The following is a 24,900-nucleotide window of genomic DNA, read 5'->3' as shown; positions in this document are numbered from 1 at the left end:
GTCTTACTGCCCTCCGATGCGGAGACCTACATCCTCCCCCCATGCACCCAAAATCCTAGGCCTTGCCCATAACCACTACAAGGCAATGGAGGCATGCAGGGGAACATGGCGCCACACACCATACTTGACAAACGTACCACGGCCTCCAACACCCCTACCTACCGCCACAACACAATGGGAATCCAGACCGGCCTCCGCACATGCACCCAAGAGTCCAGTCCTTGCACACACCCACTAGAAGGCAATAGAGCCATGCATGGTAACATGTGGCCACGTAGCGTTTCTGCCTACAGGTACGTATGGGCATAGTAACTGACCCAAACGAGGCACCATTCTCAAATCTACTTCCTATATTGTCTCCAATGCGCTCCCCATCCCCAATGGAGTCTGCCTGCACTCGCCAAAGAATGATAGTTGCCTGTGCAGCTACCCGCCAATGAAGGATATGTGAGTAGCTGCGTGAATGGTCCATATTGCTAAACAGTGATGGTAGAAAATTCTTCCCTGTGGCAATGCCACGCATTCTCACTTTCTTTACATCTGCAATGTAGTCCCCATTCCCAAGCGAGCGTGCATGCAGATGCCACAGAAGGTAGTCCCCTGATGAGCTACCTGCAAAATGCCTCACTGCTCTCCAATGCATGGAGGCAATGCATTGTGGGGGTGGTGGCCAGGATCTAGGCTCTTGGGTACAAGCTGAGGCCTATGCACCAAAAAGCTTAGGCCTTGTCCACAACCTCTACAAGGCAATGCAGGCATGCATGGCAACTTTTGGCCACGTACCATACTTCACAAACGTACCACTGCCACCGACAGCCCATCCCACTGCCATACCGCAAGGGAAACCCACAAAGTCTACATAAGCACCGGCACCCCTAGGCAGCAGCACAAACATTGTCACTTTCTGTGCATCATCTGCAATGCAGTCCGCGTTCCCAATGGAGCGTTCATGCAGTCGCCACAGAAGGTTCTCCCCTGAGGAGCTACCCGCAAATTGCTGCATGGCTCGCGTACACCACTCTCCATCCGTCGTCTTCGACCTGAACAAGTGTATCATATCTTCCACTTTTCACCCCCTCCTCCACCCAACCGATCCTGCAAACTATGTTTTGCAACTCCTTCCAGCGCGGCCAAATTGGCGCAGTGCTCGCGTACACCACTCGCACATCACTGTTGTCTTCGACCTGAACAAATCTATCATATGTTCCGCTTCTCTCCCCACCACCCTTTCCACTCCACTTCCCACAACCACATGCCTTACATTCTGTTTTTCAGTCCCTTTCAGCGCCGCACTGTCCTCCAATACACCATGGCAGCGTTTCCCAAAAACTTTGACGCACAGCACGCTTCCCTCCAGCCAACCACCAGCCGCGTCCAAAGTTCGCCGACAGCACAGCATACTGCAAGCCAATGAGACCTCTGTCCGCGGAGCAAACAGGGAAATGGGTCTGTGGAGCGGATCCAGATATCACAAATTTTTTTAAACGTACATTTCAGTTCTTTAACACACAAAAGCACGCTTTCTGACCCAAGCCCCCCGCTCCTGTCACAAATTTGGTGCAAATCTGTCCAGCTGTTCGGGTTCTAGCCATGCACAAAGTTTTCGACCATTCAGTCTATGAAAAAAAAAAATTGTTGGGACCCCTTTAACATGCCCTCCCACCCCCGCACGAAACCTCACTAAACTTGCCGGAAAAAGAGCGGGCCATATACTTTTTTTTGCAAAGTTTGGTGAGGATTCCTCCAGGGGGAGCGAAGTTATAAGCCGCTGAAAAAGTGGTCTTCCTATGGGTTTAGCAACTGAACCATAGCTACATGCCCGCTGCTATGGGCCGTGTAATATAATGTGTATATATATATAACAACGATGGTGGGGGACAGGATGTCCTAATGGTGAGACTTTAAAGCTGGCAAGTAGCTAATTTAAAATGATAAATCTACCTTTGTAAGTTTAAGGAAGGTATAGGTTACAAGTACTCACCAGTTACATTTCTAGCTACTGTAAGCCAAGGGCCTGGTTTGGGATGCATGTTCAGTGCTGTTGTGGGTTTGTGTTGCTGCAAAGGACTGCAGAAAAAAACGATCCTTGATTATGAGATGCGTTAATGTATTTCTTGTATAGCGCTACACAGCCATAGGTCTCAGAGCCCTGAGATAACAGAAGACATAGTAGTCAGTTTATCGACCTCGGTCGGAGGAAAGGCTGAGTTGACCCTACCATGTTTTGAACCTGCCACAGCTGGCTGCACATAGATATCGGGGCGAGCGCTTAACTCGCTATGCTATCTGACCGACTTTCACCTCAATAGAATCTCCTCGCCCCAATCTGTATTATGCAGTACAGTGCCACTGCTGGGTAGTCCTCATTGGCTCTTGTTATGTGCTGGTGGCAGCGCCTAGGGGTCCATCCTAACCTCCATGATCTGGAGCAATTCCAGGATTGGGTACACACGGTATCAGGTAATATTATCCCCATAAATATGGTCGTCGTACATAATATCGCCGGGAAAAGGTTGTGGTGATATTATATGGGTGACCATATATATAGGAATAGGGGCAGCCGTACCATGTACGGTTCCATTGTATGGGGACATTATTTCATGGAACCGTACACACAGCCTGCATAGCAGACAGGACATAGTTTACAGCACATGGTGTCTCTGGGCTAGAAGGAGACCACAGAAGGACAAACCCAGACTGTGTAGGAGTGGGTTGTGAAACATGAGTTATGAATTAGTGAGGCAAACCATCAGAGCCAGCAGGGTAATTGGTCACGTGTGTGCCCACCATACTTCTGGGGTGGGAAATAAGTGGGGGACAGGAGAGTTTGAATTGGAAGGCAGTAGAGCAGATGGGGGGATATGTGACCACAACCCTTCATTGACTTAAATTTACTCCTAATCACTTATGTTATACCTAGATTTGCTACATTTGAAACTGTTAGCGGCTTCACTTTCTAAGGCTCTAGATCAGGGTTTTTTCCCTACTCCTTCGTATATTTGCCCTCTCTAATTCCAGTGCTTTTTGATCCCCTTCTTTCTACCTAGTTGTGTCTCTAGTAAAACATTTGGAGAGAAACTTCTTGCATGTTGTCCCCAATGAGCTCATGACTTGCTTCCCTAGTCGAAGCAACAACACATCATGACTAGATCTCACTCATCTCAGGACAGGTGGATAACCTTGATACTTCAGTCTCATCAGCACTTCTCACCCTTAGACCCACAAATGCAATTAATAGCAGGAAAGAAGTATCGACGATAAACCACTAGAACCTTTGTTCACCCCTGAACTTACAAATGCTAAATAAATATAACATATGCTGGAACTGAAATGGGGTCTGCGCTACTGTGAGAAATCTACATTACATTTCTGTAATGTTAATGTCTATAAGACAAAAGTGTAACGTAAAGGTTTTTCCAATGCGCAATTCCGAAAATTACACAGTCACATCTAAGAGTGAAAACAAAGTTGTCTGCTTGTATGCAGGATTTATTGTTCATGAACAGCCAACACGTGTTTCGACCTATCCGGTCATTATCAAGGCATAAGTCCAGAGATAAAATGTATGGATGTTCTAAATAGTAGGAGAATGCAGGATAGATACCACCAATGGTATAATCTCGAAAAAGTCAATTGGAAAGGAAATCTGTTTGGCTTAGATGCTAGGTAAAATCAAGGGGTCCAACCCCCATAGTCCCACGAAACACGTGTCGGATGTTCATGAAGAATAAATCCTGCATACAAGCAGGCAACTTTGTTTTCACTCTTAGATGTGACTGTGTAATTTTCGGAATTGCGCATTGGAAAAACCTTTACGTTACACTTTTGGCTTCTAGTTTACTGGTGCATACTAGGGGGCGCCAGCAAAAGGTTTCCAACGCAGCAGATCCACATACTTTTACCAATAAGTGGCATTTACTAGCGCACTACTACTTCACAACCCCGAGCTTTTCATTTTCCATATTGATGGTTCTAAAGACAAACGTAAAACCCTTCAATCCAATCAACACGTACAAAAATCCATCCACCATTACCTCCAATGTAGCCCGCAGCCTGGCTCTGCACCTCCCTGGCTGTGCATTGCAAATGAAATAAAGTGAAAATATTCATGAAGAAATTGGCATTGATAACATTTCAGATGGCATTCACATCCTGTTTGAGATGGATTCTACGGTCACCCCTATGGCCACTTTTAATCCTCTTTCACTAAATGACTGTGTGTCTCTGCGTGCAGGAAAAAGCAAGGAGTGTGATCTTGTGGTTCCCTACTAATCAGCCGGGAGCCAATTTGTGTGAGTTTGAAAGTTCTACTCTCTCGGATACTGGGGATTCATCTCCACCAACTTGCGCAACCCCCTTCCGTTACAAATTGGAAGTAGTGTGAAACAGTAAAATTATGGAAGACATCGTCCACTGAAATTTGTTACAAGAGTGAGGAGATGGTCACTCTTGTTTGTTGTCTTGAAGAAGGCCGAGAATACTACAGGCCACAGTACTGGGCCAAAAATCGACTGAAACATATGTAGACATAGACGATAAGAAAACACTATTGGACTTGTATGCACACTATCGAGTAATGAGGGTGCAAACAGAAGAATATAATATAGAAGATAAAGTGAAAGGAAGGATCCCATTGGTTGTTTATTTTTTTTCTGTTCATTTGAAACATCATTAGTGAAAGATTGTATGTGAGCAAGTATGAATGGGTATGAAAGGTGGAAATCCATAGATGTTTTGAGATTAGGTTGTATATCGGACTGTATTCATGATGTGTTTATTTTATCATTTTCTATGACCAATTTGTGAAATTGTATTTTTATAAAATAAATGTGTATACAACTGTGAACTAACGGCGGATTTTTATTGCTGGGAACCTTGTTCTACTTTGCCAGCACTGCGAGCCATGACACGCTCTTGCTGGCTTCCAGCAACTTACTCTACTTCCTGGAGGAGGCGGAGCTTCTAAAGCACGTGACGGAGCACGTGACCTCACCGAGGCCTCTTAAACAGCCGTGGGCCGCCCGAACGGGGTGTGTTACAACTGTGAACTAACGGCGGATTTTTATTGCTGGGAACCCTGTTCTACTTTGCCAGCACTGCGAGCCCTGACCCGCTCTTGCTGGCTTCCAGCAACTTACTCTACTTCCTGGAGGAGGCGGAGCTTCTAAAGCACGTGACGGAGCACGTGACCTCACCGAGGCCTCTTAAACAGCCGTGGGCCACCCTCGCGGCGTTAAGCCCGGTAGGAGACAAGGCCACTGGCTGTTGTGCGGCTGTTTGGTGCGTAGGCGCATCAGCCTCTGAGTCTTACTATTGAATGAAAGGGTAAGCCCGTCCGCATAATTAAGTATCCTCTTTTGGCACAGTTTATGGGAGACTGTGGGAGATTACAATCTCCTTTGATCCCTTACTCAGAATTAATAATCTTTTATATAGATTCTTTAACTTGTCTTGCATGTAATTGACTGTTGAGTGATTTGGTTTCGCCAAAGATACTAGCTCTTCTGGCTATTTATCTTTACTTTCTCCCCTGCAACGCTACTGTGCCTATATGCCGCCTAAAGCACGCGGGGCAAAAGCACCCTACAACTTGCGAAAAGGCAGGACAAATCATCCCTATATGCCTAATAACAATCTAAGAGGTGGGGACAGTTTGAAATCGCCAGCTAACGCCGGAGGTACCATTCCGGAGTTATTTAAAAAGATCTTACCTGTATGCACTGACGAACAAACTGAGGAGACACTTCCGGCTGCACATAACGCAAGCCGACCACTGGATGTTACATCCTTTGATGACATTGACAATAATTCGTTATTGGATTTATGCCTGTCTATACAGAAATCTATGGCTCCTCCACCTAATTTAGGAGAGCCGGGGATTATTGAGATGGGGACTATCAAGAAAGTCGCAAGTATAACAGTGGAGGCCCAAGTGTTACAACCTGCTAATTCTCCTAGGAGAACTTTATGCTCTGGCCGACTGTCTGAATCACCAAACTTATTGATCGACTTGGAGGAGTCAGGGCAAACTAAGGTCGATCAACCTAGTGAGCTTTCACAGCTAAACTCTGTATCCATTGCAGAGATGCAGGCGTCCTTATCCTCTCTCCAATTTGCCCTAAAAATTCTCCTCAAATTATGTGGTAGAATACATGTGAATACAATCTTACAGTTGAATCTCCCCGCTTCGGATTTAGATTATGAAGGAGGCCCTGAAGAGGTAAAGGAGCCTCTGAACCCATCTAGTCCAATTAACGTTGAGGGGAACGAACATCCGACAAATGAAGGAAACACTAATCTGACTAAGAAACAGCATAGAATGGCGAAAAGAGCTGCCTTAAGAAATGTTCCGGTAGAGGTGGCCTCTCCACTCCTAAATACAGTAATCCCACAACAGAAATCTAAAAAGGCAAGAAAAAGGGCACTAAAAAGAAAGAAAAACCAAAATAAAGGTCCGGGTACACTCACTAGCTGGATATTGGTGGAAAAATCTAAAGAAATTTCAGCCGTGAGTAATGCTAGCCAAGACTCTATTCTTACAGAAAACCATTCTATTGATAATCAGTTTTCTACCCCTCAAAGGAACAACCCTAATAGTGCATTTGAAAGCATGGATGCTGAAAGTGATACACCGGTTCCAGCAAGGGAAGAGAATAGAGAAGAAAATAAGATTTGCATTGTGAAGAATCTGAACCAGCAATGCCATGGCAAATGGCTTTCTCGGACAGGCATGCTCGAGAAACTTCATCTAATACCTCAATTAAGAGTTATTAGATCTGAGGATTTCTCATTCGTAGAGCCTCTATGTACCACCAACCCTAATGTGACAGCGCTGCATTGTACGGTCCTGGCCTCGGCTCAGTTGATTCGTAAACATAGAGTTAACTTAGCGCAAGTAGGCTTGGGGGTAGACGTGAATCCTGATGATGTAGACCCTCTGATTAAAGAAGTTCCCAAGCCTACTAAAACTGACAATAAAACTAAACTACCTCCTCTTACTGGGAACCAAGTGCAAATGAGTGACATTCAGAACACTCTTAAATGGCTTGCAGAGGCCTTGCCCTCGGTTATAAATAAACCCTGAACTTGCTCATTGCTATCCTGGAATACCAGGGGTTTCAAACATATTACTGTAACTAATGGCTCGCTACCTTTTATTATGAATTATTCCTTTTTTCTATTACAGGAAACCTGGCTAACTGCACCAATTATAATAGACGGGTATAAGTTGTACCATACTTTAGCTAAAAAAGGCCAAATGGGAAGACCTTTTGGGGGATTGATGATCGGTGTAAGTAAAACTATAACATCTAATGAAATTAATATCGATCTTGAGGATAACATTAATGCGGTGGAGGTGGTTATACCGATCAAAAATAATCAGATGAAACTCTTGTTGGTCAATGTTTATAATCCACACGATGCGTCAAAGAGTGATCTAATACAAGATAGACTACATGATTTACTTACTGAGTGGACGAATGAATGCCAAAATAACCTCTTGGTCATTGCTGGGGATTTTAATTGTTCTATTAAAGGGGATGGTGGTACAACTAACAAGCATTTACATCCGTATCCCCTCTTGCCTCAGAATTATAGTGATGAAGAAGGGGAGAAGTGGTTATGTTTTATGAAGAGCTGGGACTTGGAATGTCTAAACGGTCGAACTATGAGTGACCGACCGGGACATTATACTTGGAAAGCAGGTGTTGCTCGCCGCACTCTTGATTATTGTTTTATTAGCCCGGAGGTGGCATCCCTGGTTAATGACATGGAAATAATAGACAACGATTGGAGTGATCATAGCGGCTTGAGTTTAAGTCTGAAGTGTGATTCTCTATTTCCTTCAACAATAGCGACAGGAAGCTTGTTGGTTAATCATGCTGGTTCACGATTAATATGGTCTGAGAAAAATATATCTAAAGCATGTCATGATTGTGGTGAATGGGATGCTGATTATCACACTATGTTTGTTAATCTCTCAATAGAACACCTCGAAGGGTGGATTTATAATTTTACGGGTAAATATGCTACAAAAAAATCTTTACTTGTTATTAGAGAACAGGGCTCGATCGAGGGCTATGATAAGACAATTCGTGATGCTAAACGTACTCTGAGAAGGGAGATACGCAGAATCAGAGCCCACTCCCATTTAATTATGGATATACATATTAAGATCAGAGAGATAAAAAATAGGTATAGGGCATGGTTAAAACACTGGAACAGATCGAAGAAATTGGCAAATTGGCAAAAAACCGTGAAGACTATTTGCTCGAGAAATTCCCGGAATATCTGGGCACTTCTAGGAGAAGCTAGGGGGAGCAGGGTAACCCCCCAAATAAACCCGATTGATGCTGAGGAATGGGTTAATTTTCTGGAAACGCGTAATGGTATGTCAGCAGTTAACCCCGAAATTTTTCCAACCATCTCTCAAGTTCCTAAGCCGTTCCCTATTTACCTAGAAGACCTGATAGGTAAGATTGCTAAACTTAAATCCTCCCGAGCCCCGGGGCCTAACGGTCTCTCCAATCTACTTATGAAGAGTAACCCAGTTTTCTGGGCTAACTTTCTGAAAATCCTCTTTGAAAAAGTTCTAAAAGAGGGGATAATACCTGAGACCTGGCAGAGAGCAATTTTAGTGCCAATTTTCAAAAAAGGCAATAGATCTGACCCGGGCAATTACCGCTTGCTATCTATGTTAGATTGTTCGGGCAAATTATTTGCCTCCTTACTGTTACAGAAATTACAATCTTGGACTGAAACGGAAGGGATTCTGGACCGCTTTCAAAGCGGATTCAGATCTGGATATTCAACCACTCACAATCTTTTCATCATGAATAGTCTTAGAGATAAAGCCCTACTTCCTAATAATCCGCCTCTGTATGCCTTATATATAGATTTTAAGGCAGCGTTTGACATGGTTAGTAGAGAGAAGTTATGGAGGAAGCTTAGGAGCCTGGCATGCCCTGAAGGTTTGCTCTATTATCTGCAACTCTTACATCATAACACCACGGTCCAGTTGAGGCTTGATGGAAGTGGATCCACAACTAGGGTGATAAAGCAAACAAGAGGGGTGAAACAAGGCTGCGTTACCGCACCCATGTTATATAATTTGTTTGTTTCCGATATTCCAGAGTGTATTAGAGAGGTGAGTAACTGCCCTCCCAAGGTTGGCTCCCAACACTGCTTAATCCTGGCGTATGCGGATGATGTGGTTATTTTTCACCACACATTTAGTGGCATTCTACGCTCGGCTGAGCGACTTTGGGAGTATGCGGAGGAGAACGAACTCACAATTAATCACATGAAAACAGAGTTGATCCTCTATAGTCATGGCAAAGTGAGCCGCCCTAGAATGATTATAAGAGGACATGAAATTCAATATACCCATAGCTATAAATACCTGGGAGTAGAATTCGACTCTAAGGGAAATTCCCAATCATGTGTACAATCCCGCAAAATAAAAGCAGCGCAACTTACCTCTATGATATATCAGTTCTCTCGTAAGAAGAGTGGATATTCCATGTGGGCAGCTCGCCAACTTTACGTCCAGTGCCTGATACCCACGGTAATCTATGGACTGGAAGTCCTGGTTAGCCTTAATTTGGATTGGCTACAGACACTGGAAGGACGTTTCTGGCGAAAGCTGCTGGGATTGCCACCGGGAATACCAATGGCGATACTAAGATTGGAGCTGGGTTTACCCTCTTTAAAAGCTCTGGTCTTGAAGAAAAGAGCCGAGGTCTACATTAAGCTGCATACTAATCCGACTAATCCCCTTTTGATAACCGTGAAAGAAGACATTGTTAGGAATAAGCAGGCTCGTTTTGTGAGAGAAATGAATGCTCTATTTGAGATGATTGAATGGACCCCTAACTGGGAAGACAATTTTATAAATCTAAAGTCCCAAATGGTAGAACGACTCAAAATTTGGGACTGGCAAGACAATTTTAGACATCTTGCGTGCCTCCACAGTTACGGGTTCATAACTCATGTTTTATATACCTTTAGAAGGGCACAAGGATATCTCAACCTTTGCCCCTCGGATAATCTAAGACGCTTCTTATTACTCCTACGTATCAACCATCTACCTGTCCTAGCGGTGTTGGGCCCTGAACGGGCCATCTCTAAAACAGAGCGTTTTTGCAGGATATGCAAGAATAAAGATTTATTTGAAACTGCAAGACACGTTCTTACACTATGCCCCAGTTTGGGTTCAACCTACATAAAACATTATAGCAGATATGTACATAATCTTGACCATATTAAGTCCAAAGACTTTTGGCTAACATGCATTAACACCTTGAATCCTAGCCTACATTTGGCCCTATATAGAGTATGGTATACAGTTAAGGGAATACTTGAAATTTGAAGACTAGCCAATTTCTCTCAGTATCAATAAACAATAAACGAGTTATTATATGAAATTACATGAAATTGCATGAAAGTTATCTTCAGGTTATGGCCTATGAAATTTGTAATAAAATTGAATATGATCTTAAGTGTTTTTCCTCTTTTAAATATTGAATTGCTGTTTAAATTGTAAGAAGAAAAAAATCTCTGTTGATTTATGTGTAAAGTTTTTGCTTTAAAAACTGTATCACATTAAAAATAAAATAAAAAAATGTGTATAAAAGAATTGGAGAAATAGTGAGTTAATCCAGCCTCAATACCAAGATCCATTGTTTTTTTAAATAGAAGTTAATTGCCTCCACAAGAACAGATTTCCTGCAATAATTGTCATTACTGGAGTAAACTAAACACTGTGGCACTGGGTTCATCATTTCATGGGCCACCACGAGGCATATTCCATCTCCTCAACCACCCACTCAATGGCTCTGCATACCGGCATAGATGGGCATACCACTCTGCATGGCAACATAAGCAAGCTCAAACATATTATGGGTTTGTTTGGGCACATCAATGAGTTGCAGCTTGATTGCTTTGGACAACGATCATGAGGGCCACATTTTAGCAGGCCCTGCCAAAACATTTCTGAAGTTACTCCCATAGTGGACCTCGCTCAGGGTTGCTTGAGTTCCCATGCAACGCAGCCTGTCATGTTGGGCTGGAATGTTCCCCTTCCTAGAAGGGTGAATGAGTTTTAATATGGTTGGTCCCCTTCTGTAATGGCACAGGTGTGGTAAAAGTTGGAATGGTAAGCTGCCCAAATGAATTTCCAGTGGTTTGATCAATGTAAAGCTTTCCATCACATCTTGGTTTATATAATGAGTGCCATCAAATGTAAGGTAGTTCAGCCGGTTAAGGCACTTGATGAGAAGAACCATCATGGGTTTCAATACCAATAATATATGCCTAGGCACTTGCCCCACTTTAAGCTATCTTGAATTACACTGTTAGCTTTCTGTTGCACTTACCTCGACGCTCTTGTATTTCTCCTGCTCTTGCCTCTGCTCACAGGTTCCTCATCCCTGCTCATCTCCAAATGAATTTTCTTTGTATCATTTTCAGTTGTATCCATGGTCATGCTTCGCCATAAAAGTGCTCTCTTATCTCCCTGTACTCTCCTCCTCAATGTCTACTACTTCTATGTAATCTTTCTTTCTGCGACTCATCCTCTGAGTGCACATTTTGATCTTGCTCATTGCCGATTGTGTAGAACTCCCTTCACTTTCTGTGCAGCATCTTTCCTCGCTATTCCCTACTTAAACCTCCCTTTCTTCTGCGTTTCCCTTCCACGCCTAACTTTTTATTGCTATATGTGCATAATGATTGAGCATATCATTTGATTGCACTGTTTTATTTATTCTATTGGATCCTTCATGTAGCGGTTTTGCCAAACTGCTATGTAAATAACATAATATTAAATAACCTAACACAGTTGCTAGATGGATCTCTGTTTAACCTACAGGTCACAGAGCAGAGCCTACCAGTGTGGACTCCTAATTTCCACTCTAAATTGTGTGCTCTTTGGCAAATGACTGTCTCCCCACTTCCACACTCGGCTCCATAGTGTGATACAGGCCAGCTCCCTGTGCCTTCGATCAGTGGAGGAACTCTTACAAACAAGATATGTGTTGGCAGTAAGTCCTATCGGAAAACTGCACAGGACCTTTAATATGATGGGCATATCTCGGTTTGGGGAAGCCCCAGTGTCTCTGCCCACCCCAGTTCTGGTGTAGTGCGTAAGTTGTTAGCTTCCTCCTTTACCAAATTTTGTGACCATGTCAAATTCTTATCTCCCATCTTTCCAAATCGGCAGCAATTGCATCATGGGCTGATCAATTGAGTCAGAAGAGCTTTAAAAGAAGCTAATTGATATTAAACCAGGGACATATCACTGAACTGATCAAGGGCATTCCTTCAACCACCCAAGAGGTCACACATGTAACACGTGTATTATCCTGCTTTTCACACATCTTCATTCTTGGAAGCCAAACCTATTTCCAAAGCCAATTCTTCTTATGGATGCACTGGTGGTGCCCTTCTCTTTGTCAACTGCAGTCAGAATGTCTGCAGGGGTTATGTAGGTCGGCTTTCTGACTGCAAAAGAAATGCTGCAGATTCAATCTCTGAACACATCAGTTCCACGAATTTAGAAAAAAGCAGTGATCATGGACGTTTTCATCAATCCTACCAGATTCAACATTGAAAAAAGACATAACTGTGATAAGTCTTTGACGAGAACAGTGAACGCAGCAGTAGCATTTTTAAACTAGGAATTGCATGCATTAGTATGATATCTAAGTTGCAATGATGGACCCCTGAAGTCAAGAAATTGACATTTTATTTTGGCCAAGTCTTGTCGCAAAATCGAGGCCCACTAAGTGATAGCAGATGCTTGGCTGCCGAAGGGTAGTTGGGGTGTGTTTTGAGGATTGAGGCTAGTAGATTGGCTATAGGTGGCTATTTGTCCCTTCTGGTGAGTGACGTTTGGTTGTATGAAGGGGGGCAATAGTGATGGCTGTTGCTCCACCTGACTGTCGGGTTGTTACTTTTTAGTGATGTAGTGGCCAGTAGGAAAAGGTCTAATTTCCGTTTGGAGCGGAGTTGTACTATGTGGGCCCAACAGAGGCAAATGGAAGTCCTCTGGTGGTCGAGGATGCTGGTCTGCAGTGTGGCCGCATAACTGAATATTCGGGAGGCCATGGGTGTATTTGGGAGGTCAGTGGTGGTTAGTGGATGTTTTCATGTGGGTTTGTGATTGGGCATTGTTGGTCATTTGAATACCGTTAGTGGCAGGTCGTGTATGATTGTAGTGTGTTAATGTCCTTGTATCACAGGCTTTGAGTGAGGGCGGGGGTTGTTGGGGTAAGTTAGTGGTGGGTGGGTGGAGGTGGACAGATGGAGGAGATGCCCAGCTTAGTTTGGTGGTGTTTGATATGCGTTATTGTTGGTTTGCAAGTGGCTGTTTGGTGGAGGGGACTAATGATTTACAGTTTGATGTGTTTATGAGGGGGTCAAAAGAGGTAAATAGAGGCAGGAGCTGGTAAACTGCATTCTGGCAGTGTATTAGTGTGTGGCATGGCAAGGGCAGTGCTGACTGCTAGAGGACCGAAGGGCACCCCGAGCTAGCGATACTGACACTGTACTTCGAGGTATTGTTACGGTCGAGCCTTTGTCTCTGCTCTCGCAGCAGAGACTGGCATGGGTTTCACAGTGTTAATTAGTATCCTGATAAACAATGCGTTGCCTCGGTGCCTCGTTCAAATTTCAGCCTCGCTCAAGTGATGCGGTTGGATGCATTTTCTCAACAGCTTGTCTTAGGCTGACCTAACACTACGCATTCCTCAGCGCCCTGCGCTGCCCCCAGGCCTTTTGTTTTCATTACACGTGCTATATTAACCATTGCGATTTAAAATGGGATTGGTGCCTAGAAAGGTTCACTGGCTCTGTCTTGTGAGTGCTTCAAGAAAGGCAACGAATGGTGACTGCTAAGACTTCATATTGAAGGCAAGACTGCACGGCTTAATAACAGAATCAATACCCCGATACCCTCCTTTTGACCACATCTTGTTCTCTTTTTAGTTCCAGAGTTTGAAGACAGAGCGGAACATGCATTTGTCCGTGAATTACAGCCTGGCCAGGCAGAATCTGGCCTTGCGGCCCCGCCTCGAGAATGGAAAAGCGAACCTGGCCATAAAGTACCAGCAGCTGGCAGAGGTGGTGAACACGTGCCGGGACAGACAGCGGCAGCTCGGTGAGTTCACCTGGGCAAAAGGTCAACATGTCTATTGCCATGATGTTGCCCCACCCTGCAGCCTTAGCAGGGTTATGTCCTGGTGATTTCAATGACCATGCCTTAACCCTCAGATTTTCTCTGTGCATATTTGCTTAATGCTTCTCTGACCCTTAGGGCTGTGGTGGGTGGGTGCATACCTGGGCCCGGGATTCCTGCTGGCTTGTACTGCTTCACTCACCAGTCTCCCATTCAGAGTTCATACTGGGTACCGCAACAGGAAAGCATTCTAGTATTCTATTTATGTCAAGACGTTTCCAGCTTCCTAAAAGATTGCTATGCTTGATTCCACGTATACTGGATGATGCCCTACTGGTTTTGCCTACCTACAGGAGGAATCCTATAGCAACATGCTTGAGGTAAGTCAGTCAAGCCACACTAATAGTTATAGCTAGGAGATTTGAAATGTACAAAATATTCATCGAGTTAAACGTAGATGCGTTTGTCAATTGAGGTCACCCATATTGCAATTGCAGGAACTTGGGCAGTGCTATACTGCATTTTGCTATGATGGATTGGTAATGCACACCTCTGCCATTTACACATCCTTGGTGTGCTGATGATAATGTCGTGTGATCCCTGTTGGGGGGAGTTCAAGGTGGTGAGATGGTCCTGCCAGAGGATTGGAAGCCTATAAAAATATCCACATCACTTTAAACTCCATACTTGGGAGGGGGGGATGTGATCGGTCCTTGCAAAGTCATGGCAGGGGGTTAAACACGTAATGACCTCACCATCACCTTCCTGCTTAGGTTTGGTGAGGCTAGGTGTGTGCACCTTTGTGATGCTCTTCGAGTGGTGTGAGGTGTGGACTTAGAAAGTCCATGAGACCCTGCCCCTGCTTGTAGGAGTGTGATACTTAGAGGAGTATTGAGAGTATTCTTGGTGTGCAACAGAAGGGTTGGATGCTTTGGCAGGTAGTGTGGGGGGGGAGTGGTGTGAAACCGGTGATATATGGCTAGATATAGAGCCATACAAATAGGTGGAAAGATAGACATGGCTGTATAGGTACAGTCATAGTAGGTTTAGATGGAAGGAAGACCTATTGAAACAGAAGGAAAAGCAGAGGGACTGGGCTTAGCCATTTGGTCAATTGCTCCTAAACTTGGCCACTAGGTCAGATCTTCTAAGTCCTAGCCAATAGGTCATGTGCCCCAGAAATGAGTTCCCTGTGCCTACCCACCTGGTTGCATACCCCTGAATGTAATTCCTAATTCTAATTGATTCTTTCCTCCCACAGATGGATTAATTTCCGGAGAGCAGCTACGCTGAGATAGGGATATCATAGATGAGGACTCTCACATCCCTATCCCAGTGCAGCTGTTCTTTGGAAACGTTTCCCCTGCCAGGAGGCGCCGCACAACTCTGCTTCGGCTCTGTCCGATGCCTCTACACGCCCACACCAGATAGGGCGCTTCTGACTATATATATATATAATATAGCAACGCCAGACCCTGTGACCACGGTTCCTTTTTTCCACGCACTCTGTTTGCTAATCGGGAACACGCTCGTTGAGCTTAATTTCTCCAGCATGGGGTCTGGCATGGATTCACATGCTCATGAATATTCCTCATCGTCAGGCTGGGAATCCTCGGTAAAGAAAAAATCAGTATCAGTTTCGTTTCTGATCTGTCTTTCTTAGTACTAACCAATCACTGATCTCTGGGTCATACTGCCCCCAGCCAATGACTGCCCTCTCCCTAAGCCCCTCCCCTGGCAGCCATCCTCAGATTTCTAACATACGTTCAAGTGTTGGGAGTCCTCGTGCTATAGCTCTCGAGCTTTTGCTGCGTTTTTGCGCTTTTTCAAGGAGATTTTCTCATTTTTTGGTTAAATCGAGCCTCAAGCTCCACCGTTTCTTATTCCGATCAACGGGGACCCGTTTTGGAATTTCCTACGCCCCTCAAGGGTGAAGTTTCCGTCGAGTGACGCTTCTTGGAGGATTCCAGAAGATCTGAGGCCCAGGACAAGGGTAGCTCGACGCCCGGATCCAAGCTGTTCAGGAACTGCCCTGGATGCGGGTTACAGAATGTTTTCAAGGAGGACGAGCATTCGAGATGTCTCTACTGACTTCATGAGGACAAGACGCACGTGGAGAAGGAGAGAAGGACTGTGCGTTCTGCAAGAACCTATCGGAACGGACCATGAGGGATCGTCGTTCTCGCATCGCCAGCTGGCTGGAGAAGGGCCCAGCAGGTGAGAAGAAGAAAAGGTCTGAGCGGTCTTCTAAGTCCTGTGAGGGCGCCCCGGAAACGGGGGCCCAACAGAAGGCTAAGCACCGTGAGTCTGCGGCCACCGGGAGCGCCGAACGGTTGGGCTCTTCGGCTGCCAGGCAGGGCGCACCTTCCCCGGCACCGTCGACCACGAGCCAACGCTCTGGTTCGGGGAAGAGAAAATCCGAGAACCCGGGTAAGCTTCTGGAGAGGCCCCGGTCGATCTCGAAGGATTCAGCTGAGGGGGAGTGAGGCGGTGACCCTCCCCCCAAGGTGAAGGCCTCAAGCGCGGCCAAGGTGGTGAAGGCCTTGATTCACCCGGCTAAGGCCTCTATCGAGGGAGTCGCAGCGACCCTGGTGAAGCCTGTGGAGGCTACACCAGTGGAGGCGACCTCGGGGCCCAGAGTTTTCCTGCCACCGTGGAGGTAATCCTCTTTCCAGCCCATCGACAAGACCCCCGTGGGAAAAGAGAGGGTGGGCGGTGGCCATTACGGACACGGACTCAGCCTCTGAGGAGGAGCTGGTGGAGGCCGTGAAGAGCCTCAACGAGAGGTTCGAGAAGGTACGATCCCACGGGAGAGATCCCGAAGAGGTGGTCGAAGATAGCGATGGTGGTGCCGACGAGGCCCCAGTGGAGGAGCGGCCAGCCCTCCCGTCGCAGCCATTGCCCGAGCCTCAGGAAAACTCCGAGGCCATTTTGATGGCGATCCAAACCTTATGCACGGAGATAAGGACGAGATTACCACGAACCCCGGTGGACGATCCAGAACCGGGCCTGTCGGGAAGCCCTCCGAGCAAGTGGAGGAGAGCTCACCCCCGCCCTTCATGCCCTCGCGGCCCGTGGAGCCTTCATCCCCCCTCCCCGGATCCCAGGGATGACACGGCGACGGACACGACGATGGGGACGGATGATGACGGTGGTGACGATGGGATGGACCTTCCATCACCACCTCCTCGGGCTTCCCCACCTGATGAAATTGGCTCCTTTCATGCCATGATCGCAAGGGCATCCGAGCTCTTCCAGCTCTGCCCCGAGGAACAGAAGGAAGGTTTCCTCTATCAATGGCGAGAGGCCAAGAGAAAGACGGTCCTCGCGGTACCGTTACTCGACGATATCTGGGACGAGGGACTTGCAGTCCTGAAGAACCCGTCCACGACGCCTGCCAAGAGGGACCGGTACGAGAAGAAGTACCGGGTCCCCGACGCCGCCTCCTTGTGCCTCAGGGCTCAGCCAATGCCGGATTCGGTCGTCTCAGCGGCGGCCAAGAAGAAGGCGGCGGGGGCGACAGCTTCAACCTCCACTTCCCCACCTGACGGCGAGGGAAAGAAATTGGACGCCATGGGGCGACGGGTCATCTCGTCGGCGGCGACGACAATTAAAGCGGCCAACGCCTTAGCGATTGTGGCCCGTTACGACAGGGAGCTATGGTACAAGATAGCTCCCCTACTGGACTTCCTACCAGACGACAAGAGGGCGGAGGCCCTAGAGATTCTGCAGGAAGGTGAGGTGGCGTCGGACCACGCCGTAACAGTGGCAACGGACATTGCCAACACCGGGTTTCGCCAGTTAGGCAACGGTGTTTGCCTTCGACAACGAGGCTGTCTCAAGGCGACAGACTTCCGTCAGGACGTGCAGACCAGGGTGTTGGACATGCCGTTCGACGGCAACAACCTGTTTGGGAAAACGGTGGATGAGTCGCTGCAGGCCATCAAGGCTGACACAGAGACGGCCCGAGCCCTGGGAGTCCTTCAGCAACGACGGCCCAGGAGGACTACAGAGGTCGCGGCAAACAAGGAGGATCTCGTCGTCGTTGTCGCCAAGGAGGCCAAGGCGCCAAGGCCGCCTCCAAGCAAGATTGAACCGGCCGTAGTGTCGGGCCCCCACCGAAGCACCCCGGTGGGAGGCCGGCTGGCGAAGTTTGTCAGCGTGTGGGAGTCCATCTCCATCGACCGTTGGGTGCTGGATGCCCTGGCCCACGGGCACACTCTCGAATTCCAAAAGAAGTGTCCCCGCGTTCCTCCCGTGGCCAGGAAGGAAAATCACGTACCTCAACTGCTGTTGGAGGTAAAGGCGATGCTCAAGAAAGGTGCCATCGAGCTCATCCCCAAGAGGCTCCGGGGCTGCGGAGTATACTCAAGATACTTCCTCGTCAGAAAGAAGACAGGCGGTTGGCGCCCCATCCTGGACCTACGTCGGTTGAACAAATACATCAAGGCACAGAAGTTCAGGATGGTCACTCTCCAGCACGTGATGGGACAGCTGGAGGAGGGCGACTTCCTATCGTCGTTGGACTGGTAGGATGCTTACTTCCACATCCCCATCCTAAAAGGACACCGAAAGTTCCTCAGATTCGTAGTTCAAGGACGCCACTACCAATTCAGAGCTCTGCCATTCGGATTGAAGTCAGCACCCAGGGTGTTCACCAAGTGCCTAGCACCAGTGGCGGCGTGGCTGCGCCTGCAGGGGATCCACATCTACCCCGAACCTGGACGACTGGCTCATCCGTGCAAAGACAAGAGAACTCGCTGTCGAGCACACGGCGAAGACCGTCCACTTACTCACGGAGCTGGGTTTCTCCATCAACTACCCGAAATCCCATTTGGTTCTGTCGCAGGTGGCACTGTTTCTGGAAGCGAAGCTCGATACAGTGGAACGATTAGCGTCTCCGTCGGAGGAAAGGACGAAGGCCATCTTAAGCAAGGTGCAGCGCCTGCTAGCCACGGACGTGACCAGGGTGAGATCCATCAAGTCCCTCCTCGGAATGATATCCTCATGCATCTACCTAGTACGCCTGTGCAGGTTACGGATGCGTCCTCTACAGGAGTTCCTCGACGCCCGCTGGATGCAAGCGGCGGGCAGCTTCGAAGACAAGATCCCGCTCAACGAGGTTTTCCGTCGGGCAATTCAGTGGTGGGGCACCCATGCGCACCTCACGGCGGGCACGGACTTCGAGACCCCGGCACATCAAGAGACGGTGACGACGGACGCCTCTCTAGAGGGATGGGGTGCGCACACCGGAGATCTCCACGCAAGAGGCCTTTGGCTCCCGGAGGAGAGGTCTCTCGACATCAACATCTTGGAGCTCCGCGCCGTGTTCTGGGCGCTCAAGTCGTTCCTCCTGTCCCTCAAAGGCAAGGTCGTGAGGATCTTCACCGACAACACCACCACAATGTTCTACATCCGGAAGCAGGGAGGCACCAGATCCCCAGCCCTATCCAAGGAGGCCCAGGATCTGTGGCACTGGGCCGTCACCCAGGGGATGTTTCTGGTTCCCTTCCATCTGGCAGGAATAAAAAACACCATCGCCGACTCACTCAGCAGGGAGCTGCGCTCCTGCCACGAGTGGGAACTACGCCAGGATCAAGTGGATCGGCTCTTCCAACGATGGGGCAAACCCCAGATCAACCTGTTCGCGACGGCGACGAACTCCAAGTGCCAGAGGTTCGCCAGCAGGTTTCCCCAGCCGAGGAGCATGGGCGATGCTTTCTCGTTCCCCTGGGACGGCCTGTTCCTGTATGCGTTTCCTCCGTTGCCGCTGCTGCTTCGACTCATCAGCCAGCTCAAGAGGTTCCAGTGCAGGATGATCCTCGTCGCACCGGCGTGGCCGAGACAGATCTGGTTCCCGGACCTTCTGGACCTCTCAGCGTCCCCACCAGTCAAGCTGTCGATGGACGCAGATCTTCTCTCCAGAGAGGGAGGCACCATTCTTCATCACGACCCAGAGTCGCTGAACTTGCAGGCCTGGCTCCTGCAGCACTAGAGTTTGGAGGGTACAATATCCCAGCTGACTGCAGAGAGGTTCTTGCAAAGGCCAGGGAGTCCCTAACTCTCAAGTGCTACGGACATAAGTGGAAGAGGTTCTCTGTCTGATGCGGTGCACAGAAGATCAACCCTCTACGGATTACGGCACATCAAGTGCTACCATACCTACTGTCGCTGGCCAAAGCTGGACTAGCTCACGCTTCCATCAAGATACATCTGGCAGCGATCTTCCGATACACCAGAACTACAGGACGGCCGTCCTTGTGGTCTCATCGACTGGTGAAGGAATTTATGAAGGGACTGTTCCGATCGTTCCTGGCGGTGAAGGCTACAGCCCTGGCGTGGGAGCTCAACGTGGTGCTGACCAGGCTCATGGGGCAGCCATTCGAGCCTTTGCATTCGGCTCCGTTGAAGTTCCTGTCGTGGAAGACCGCGTTCCTTGTGGCCATCACCTCCGCACGACGCGTGGGAGAGATTCAGGCCCTATCCTGCAAGCCTCCATACTTGACTTTTCATGATATGAGGGTGGTGCTGAGGACACACCCCTCTTTCATGCCCAAGGTGCCGTCGGACTTCCATCTGAACGAGCCCTTGGTGTTGCCAGTTTTCTTTCCGTCCCTTCGTCGCCGGCCGAGAGGACTTTGCACTCGCTGGATGTAGCTAGAGCGCTTAAGTTCTACGTGGACCGAACGAAGAGTTTTCGGAAGACATCAGAGCTGTTTGTGAACTTTGGACCTGTGAACCAAGGGAAGGCTCTCTTGAAGGCTTCCATTTCCAGATGGCTCTCCGGCTGCATCATGCACTGTCATCGGTTGGCCAACCGACCGTTGCCCGGCCGTCCGAGAGCCCATTCGACCAGAGCAATGGCTGCTACTACGGCGTTCTTGTCTGGTGTGCCCCTGCTGGACATCTGCAGGGCTGCTACGTGGAGGTTGACGCACACCTTCACGAGATTCTACTGCGTCGACCGGGATTCCAGGGAGGAATCCAGAGTCGGCCAAGCAGTGCTGCGCAACCTGTTCGCCTGAAGGTGGGCCTGGTGAGGAGGTAAGAGTTGCTTAATGTTGAGTTTATGTAATGCTTAATGTTGAGCCTTTTGCCACCTCCCGTGGTTGTGAATGTGTGTACTGCTATGTATTCTTATATTCATGAGCATGTGAATCCGTGCCAGACCCCATGCTGGAGAAGGAACAAGTTACTTACCTGTAACTGTTGTTCTCCAGCATGGGTCTGGCATGGATTCACATGCGCACCCTCCCGCCTTCCCCTCTGCGGCTCATCACTTGGTCATACTGCCACTTTACGTGCTACCAAACCTGAGGATGGCTGCCAGGGGAGGGGCTTAGGGAGAGGGCAGTCATTGGCTGGGGGCAGTATGACCCAGGGATCAGTGATTGGTTACTACTAAGAAAGACAGATCAGAAACGAAACTGAAACAGATTTTTTCTTTACCGAGGATTCCCAGCCTGACGACGGGGAATATTCATGAGCATGTGAATCCATGCCAGACCCATGCGGTAGAACAACAGTTATTTACCTGTAACTTGTTCCTTATTTCTCTGACACCATGCCTACTCCATCAAAGGCCTTCTGATTCAAGCAGTTTGCGCATGGTCAACAGATGTCAATCTCTGATCGGCACTGGATCTGTTCACACTGCATGGGCGAGGGCCACGACACCCAGGACTGCAGGTCGTGCTAGTGTATGTACCCGAAGGGCCTCTGGGAAAGGGCAGCAAAGATATTCACCTTTAGCCACAAGGCAAAGGGTGAGGCTCTGCAATCTGTCAAGGCCACACGGCACAGATCGGTGCTTAGACGAATGGGCAGCTCCGCACAAGGAAAAGGAGAAAGAAAAGTAGAGGAAGAAGAAGGATCTGAAGAGATGCTGCTCTCAGAGTGAGTCCTCACAACGACATTTGTATTCTTGCTTAAAGAAGAAAGAAGAGCTTCCGCTCCAGGGATGCGCCTGAGCAGTCGAAGGTTTCTTTTTCCAGCCCAATCCTCCACGTCGGAGGAATGGGAGAGTGTCCGCCCGAAGATGTTGGACAGCTTCGCCAAGGCACTGATATGCTATGGCATTTATAAAACGCCTATACACCAGCGTTTAAAGGCACGACGAGGCAAGGGAGGGGAAACAGAGAGAAGACAGAGACAGCAATCCTACTAGGCCAGGTGATATTGAGATTGCGCAAGTGCAGGGGAAAGGGGAACGCGGAGGGGGGGGGGAAGTGCAGTATATAGGATAACAGTAAAATAAATAAAGAAAATAAATAGTAACTAAAGTGTGGCTAGCTAGTGGCAAGTGCAAGGGTAAGTGCAGACATCGGGTGTCAAGTGCTAAAAGGGGCTGTAGGGATACAGAAAACAGTCCCAGAGTGCAAGGGTTGCCGGGGGGCAGTGCAGGTGTGCAACTGGCGGGGAGGGGACCTGGGCCCGAGATCAGAGGGTAGCCAGGTTAACAGTGCAGTTTCAGATTCAGCCAGGGGATCAGCAGGGGAGAGGACGAGAGAAAGCAGAAGCAAAGAGGAAGGTCTTGAGATGCTTCCAGAACCGGAGATGGTTTTGCAAGTTTCAGATGGCCAGGGAGGCTGTTCCAGAGGGAGGCCACAGCAGAAGAAAGGGATCTACCACCAACTCGCTGCTTGGAGAAGCGGCTAACCCTGATGGAGTTGGAGGCGGATAAGTGAAGAGCTCGAGAAGGAAGATACTTAGGAAGAGTGAGTTGAAGGTATTGAGGCCCCAGACCCCAGCAGGCCTTGTGGACAATGCAGACTGTTTTGAACTTAATCCTCGCCGCCTCTGGGAGCCAGTGCAGAGATTTCAGTTCTGGAGAGATACGATCCCTGGGCTTGAGGCCAAGGACAAGTCTTGCAGTCCTGTTTAGATGAGTTGCAGGGGGTGGAGGGTAGAGGCAGGCAGATTTAGAAAGAGGCTGTTGCAGTACTCCAGCCTAGAAAGAACCAGAGCTCTGGAGACAGTGAGCTTCTGTGGGAAGGAGAGGAAAGGAAGAATACCTTTGAGGAGGTGCAGCTGGTAGTGCGACTTCTTAGAGATGGCAGAGATGTGAGGAGAGCAGGAAAGTGTGGAGTCAAAGATGACCCCAAGGTTTTTAGCCTCACAGGTGGGAGCAGGAAGAGGGCCAAGAGAGGCCGGCCAGAGAGTCACAGGAAAGGAGGGAGCAGGTGTGCCGATGAGGAAACTCTCGGTCTTACTGGCATTAAGGCAGAGATCATTGGCGGCACACCACTCCTGGATGGCAGACAGAGATGAGAGAAGAAGAGGTGGCAGAAGGGAGCCTGAAAGTTAGTTGTCATCCACATAGCACTGAAAGTTGGGGCAGAGAGCGGCAATGCGGTGGGCAAGAAGTGCCAGGTATTGGTTGAAAAGCCAGGGAGAGAGGTTAGAACCCTGGGAAACACCACAGGTAGAGAAAGAGGAGAGGAAGGACCCAAGTTGGACCTGGGAGGGTCAATCGGAGAGGAAGGAGGTCAGCCAAGCCCAGGCCTGAACAGTGATACCAAGCTTATCACGGAGATGGTTGAGCAGGATGGCATGGTTGACCGCATCAAAAGCAGAAGAGAGATCAAGTAAGATGAGGAGACAGGGGCCCTCATTACAAGTCAGGCGGTGGACCATGGTGCTATTAGCACCATGGTCCATGCCGGATTCCGCCATGGTGAGTGGGGCGGTAATTCCCCATTCACCATTTGCCCTTCCCCATTTTTGCCCCATAGGGCATAATGGGGATGGGGAAGGCGCTAATTACGGCACCGTAAATTACGGTGCCGTAATTAGCACCAAGGTCGCTTAGCGCCTTGGACTTTAACGCCTGCAAAAAGCAGGCGTTAAAGTGTGAATCAGGCGTTAAGGGTTAACGGCGCCGATGGCGCCGTTAAACCCTTAACGCCTGACTTGTAATGAGGGCCAGGGGGTGTTGGAATCAAGGTTGGAGAGCAGGTCTTCACGGATGTTCAGGAGAGCAGTTTCCGTGCTTCTGCCAGCTCTGAAGCCAGACTGATGGTCATGGAGACAGCCAACAGATTCAGAGTGAAGATTAAGCTGCGAGATGGCCAGCTTTTCCAGGATTTTGCCCAGGAAAGGAATGATGGAGATTGGATGATAGTTAGCCAGGCAGGACGGGTCGGCAGAGGGTTTCTTAAAATAAACACAGATTCGAACACAAGCTCAGCCCTGATCCTGCTCGACCTCTCTGCAGCCTTCGACACAGTCAGCCATGACACCATAACCAATAGACTGGAAGACATAGGCATAACGGACATAGCACTACTCTGGATTAAATCATTCCTAACCGACAGAACGGAAACTGTATGGCTTAAACCCTTCAAATCTACTCCACGAGTTAACGACTGTGGAGTACCACAAGGCTCCTCACTATCACTGCTATATTTCAACATATACCAGACTCCAGTAATCAGAATCTTCAAAAAACACCAAATTACATGCTACAACTATGTAGACGACACCCAAATCATCTACAAAATCGAAGCCAATCAAACCGACCACTCCACCCTGATCGAATGACTAAAATAAATCTTTAACTGGATAAGCGCAAACAACTTGAAAATCAACCCAGGAAAGACAGAAATCATGATCATATCCAATAACCAAGAGAACACAACCTACATTCCATGGCCGACAAAATTAGGAACTGCATCAACGCCATCTAAGGTAGTACAAAACCTGGGAGACCTGATGGACAA

The 24,900-nt window shown here is 48.2% G+C and overlaps 1 protein-coding gene across 2 annotated transcripts in view; it reads left to right on the top strand.

Moving 5' to 3' along the window:
* The window catches only part of VPS37D (VPS37D subunit of ESCRT-I), a 326,648-nt gene that overhangs the window by 216,708 nt on the left and 85,040 nt on the right, over positions 1–24,900 (top strand). For both annotated transcript variants that reach the window (XM_069614792.1, XM_069614793.1), the window contains one exon: positions 13,990–14,161. In XM_069614792.1, the coding sequence (XP_069470893.1) occupies positions 13,990–14,161 (172 nt within the window). The remainder of the gene's footprint in view (positions 1–13,989; positions 14,162–24,900) is intronic.

The sequence above is a fragment of the Ambystoma mexicanum genome, chromosome 9, assembly GCF_040938575.1.
Source record: "Ambystoma mexicanum isolate Mex_15411 chromosome 9, UKY_AmexF1_1, whole genome shotgun sequence".
Lineage (NCBI taxonomy): Eukaryota > Metazoa > Chordata > Amphibia > Caudata > Ambystomatidae > Ambystoma > Ambystoma mexicanum.
The sequence above is the reverse complement of the archived record's forward strand: the minus strand, read 5'-3'. Positions and strand labels throughout refer to the sequence as shown.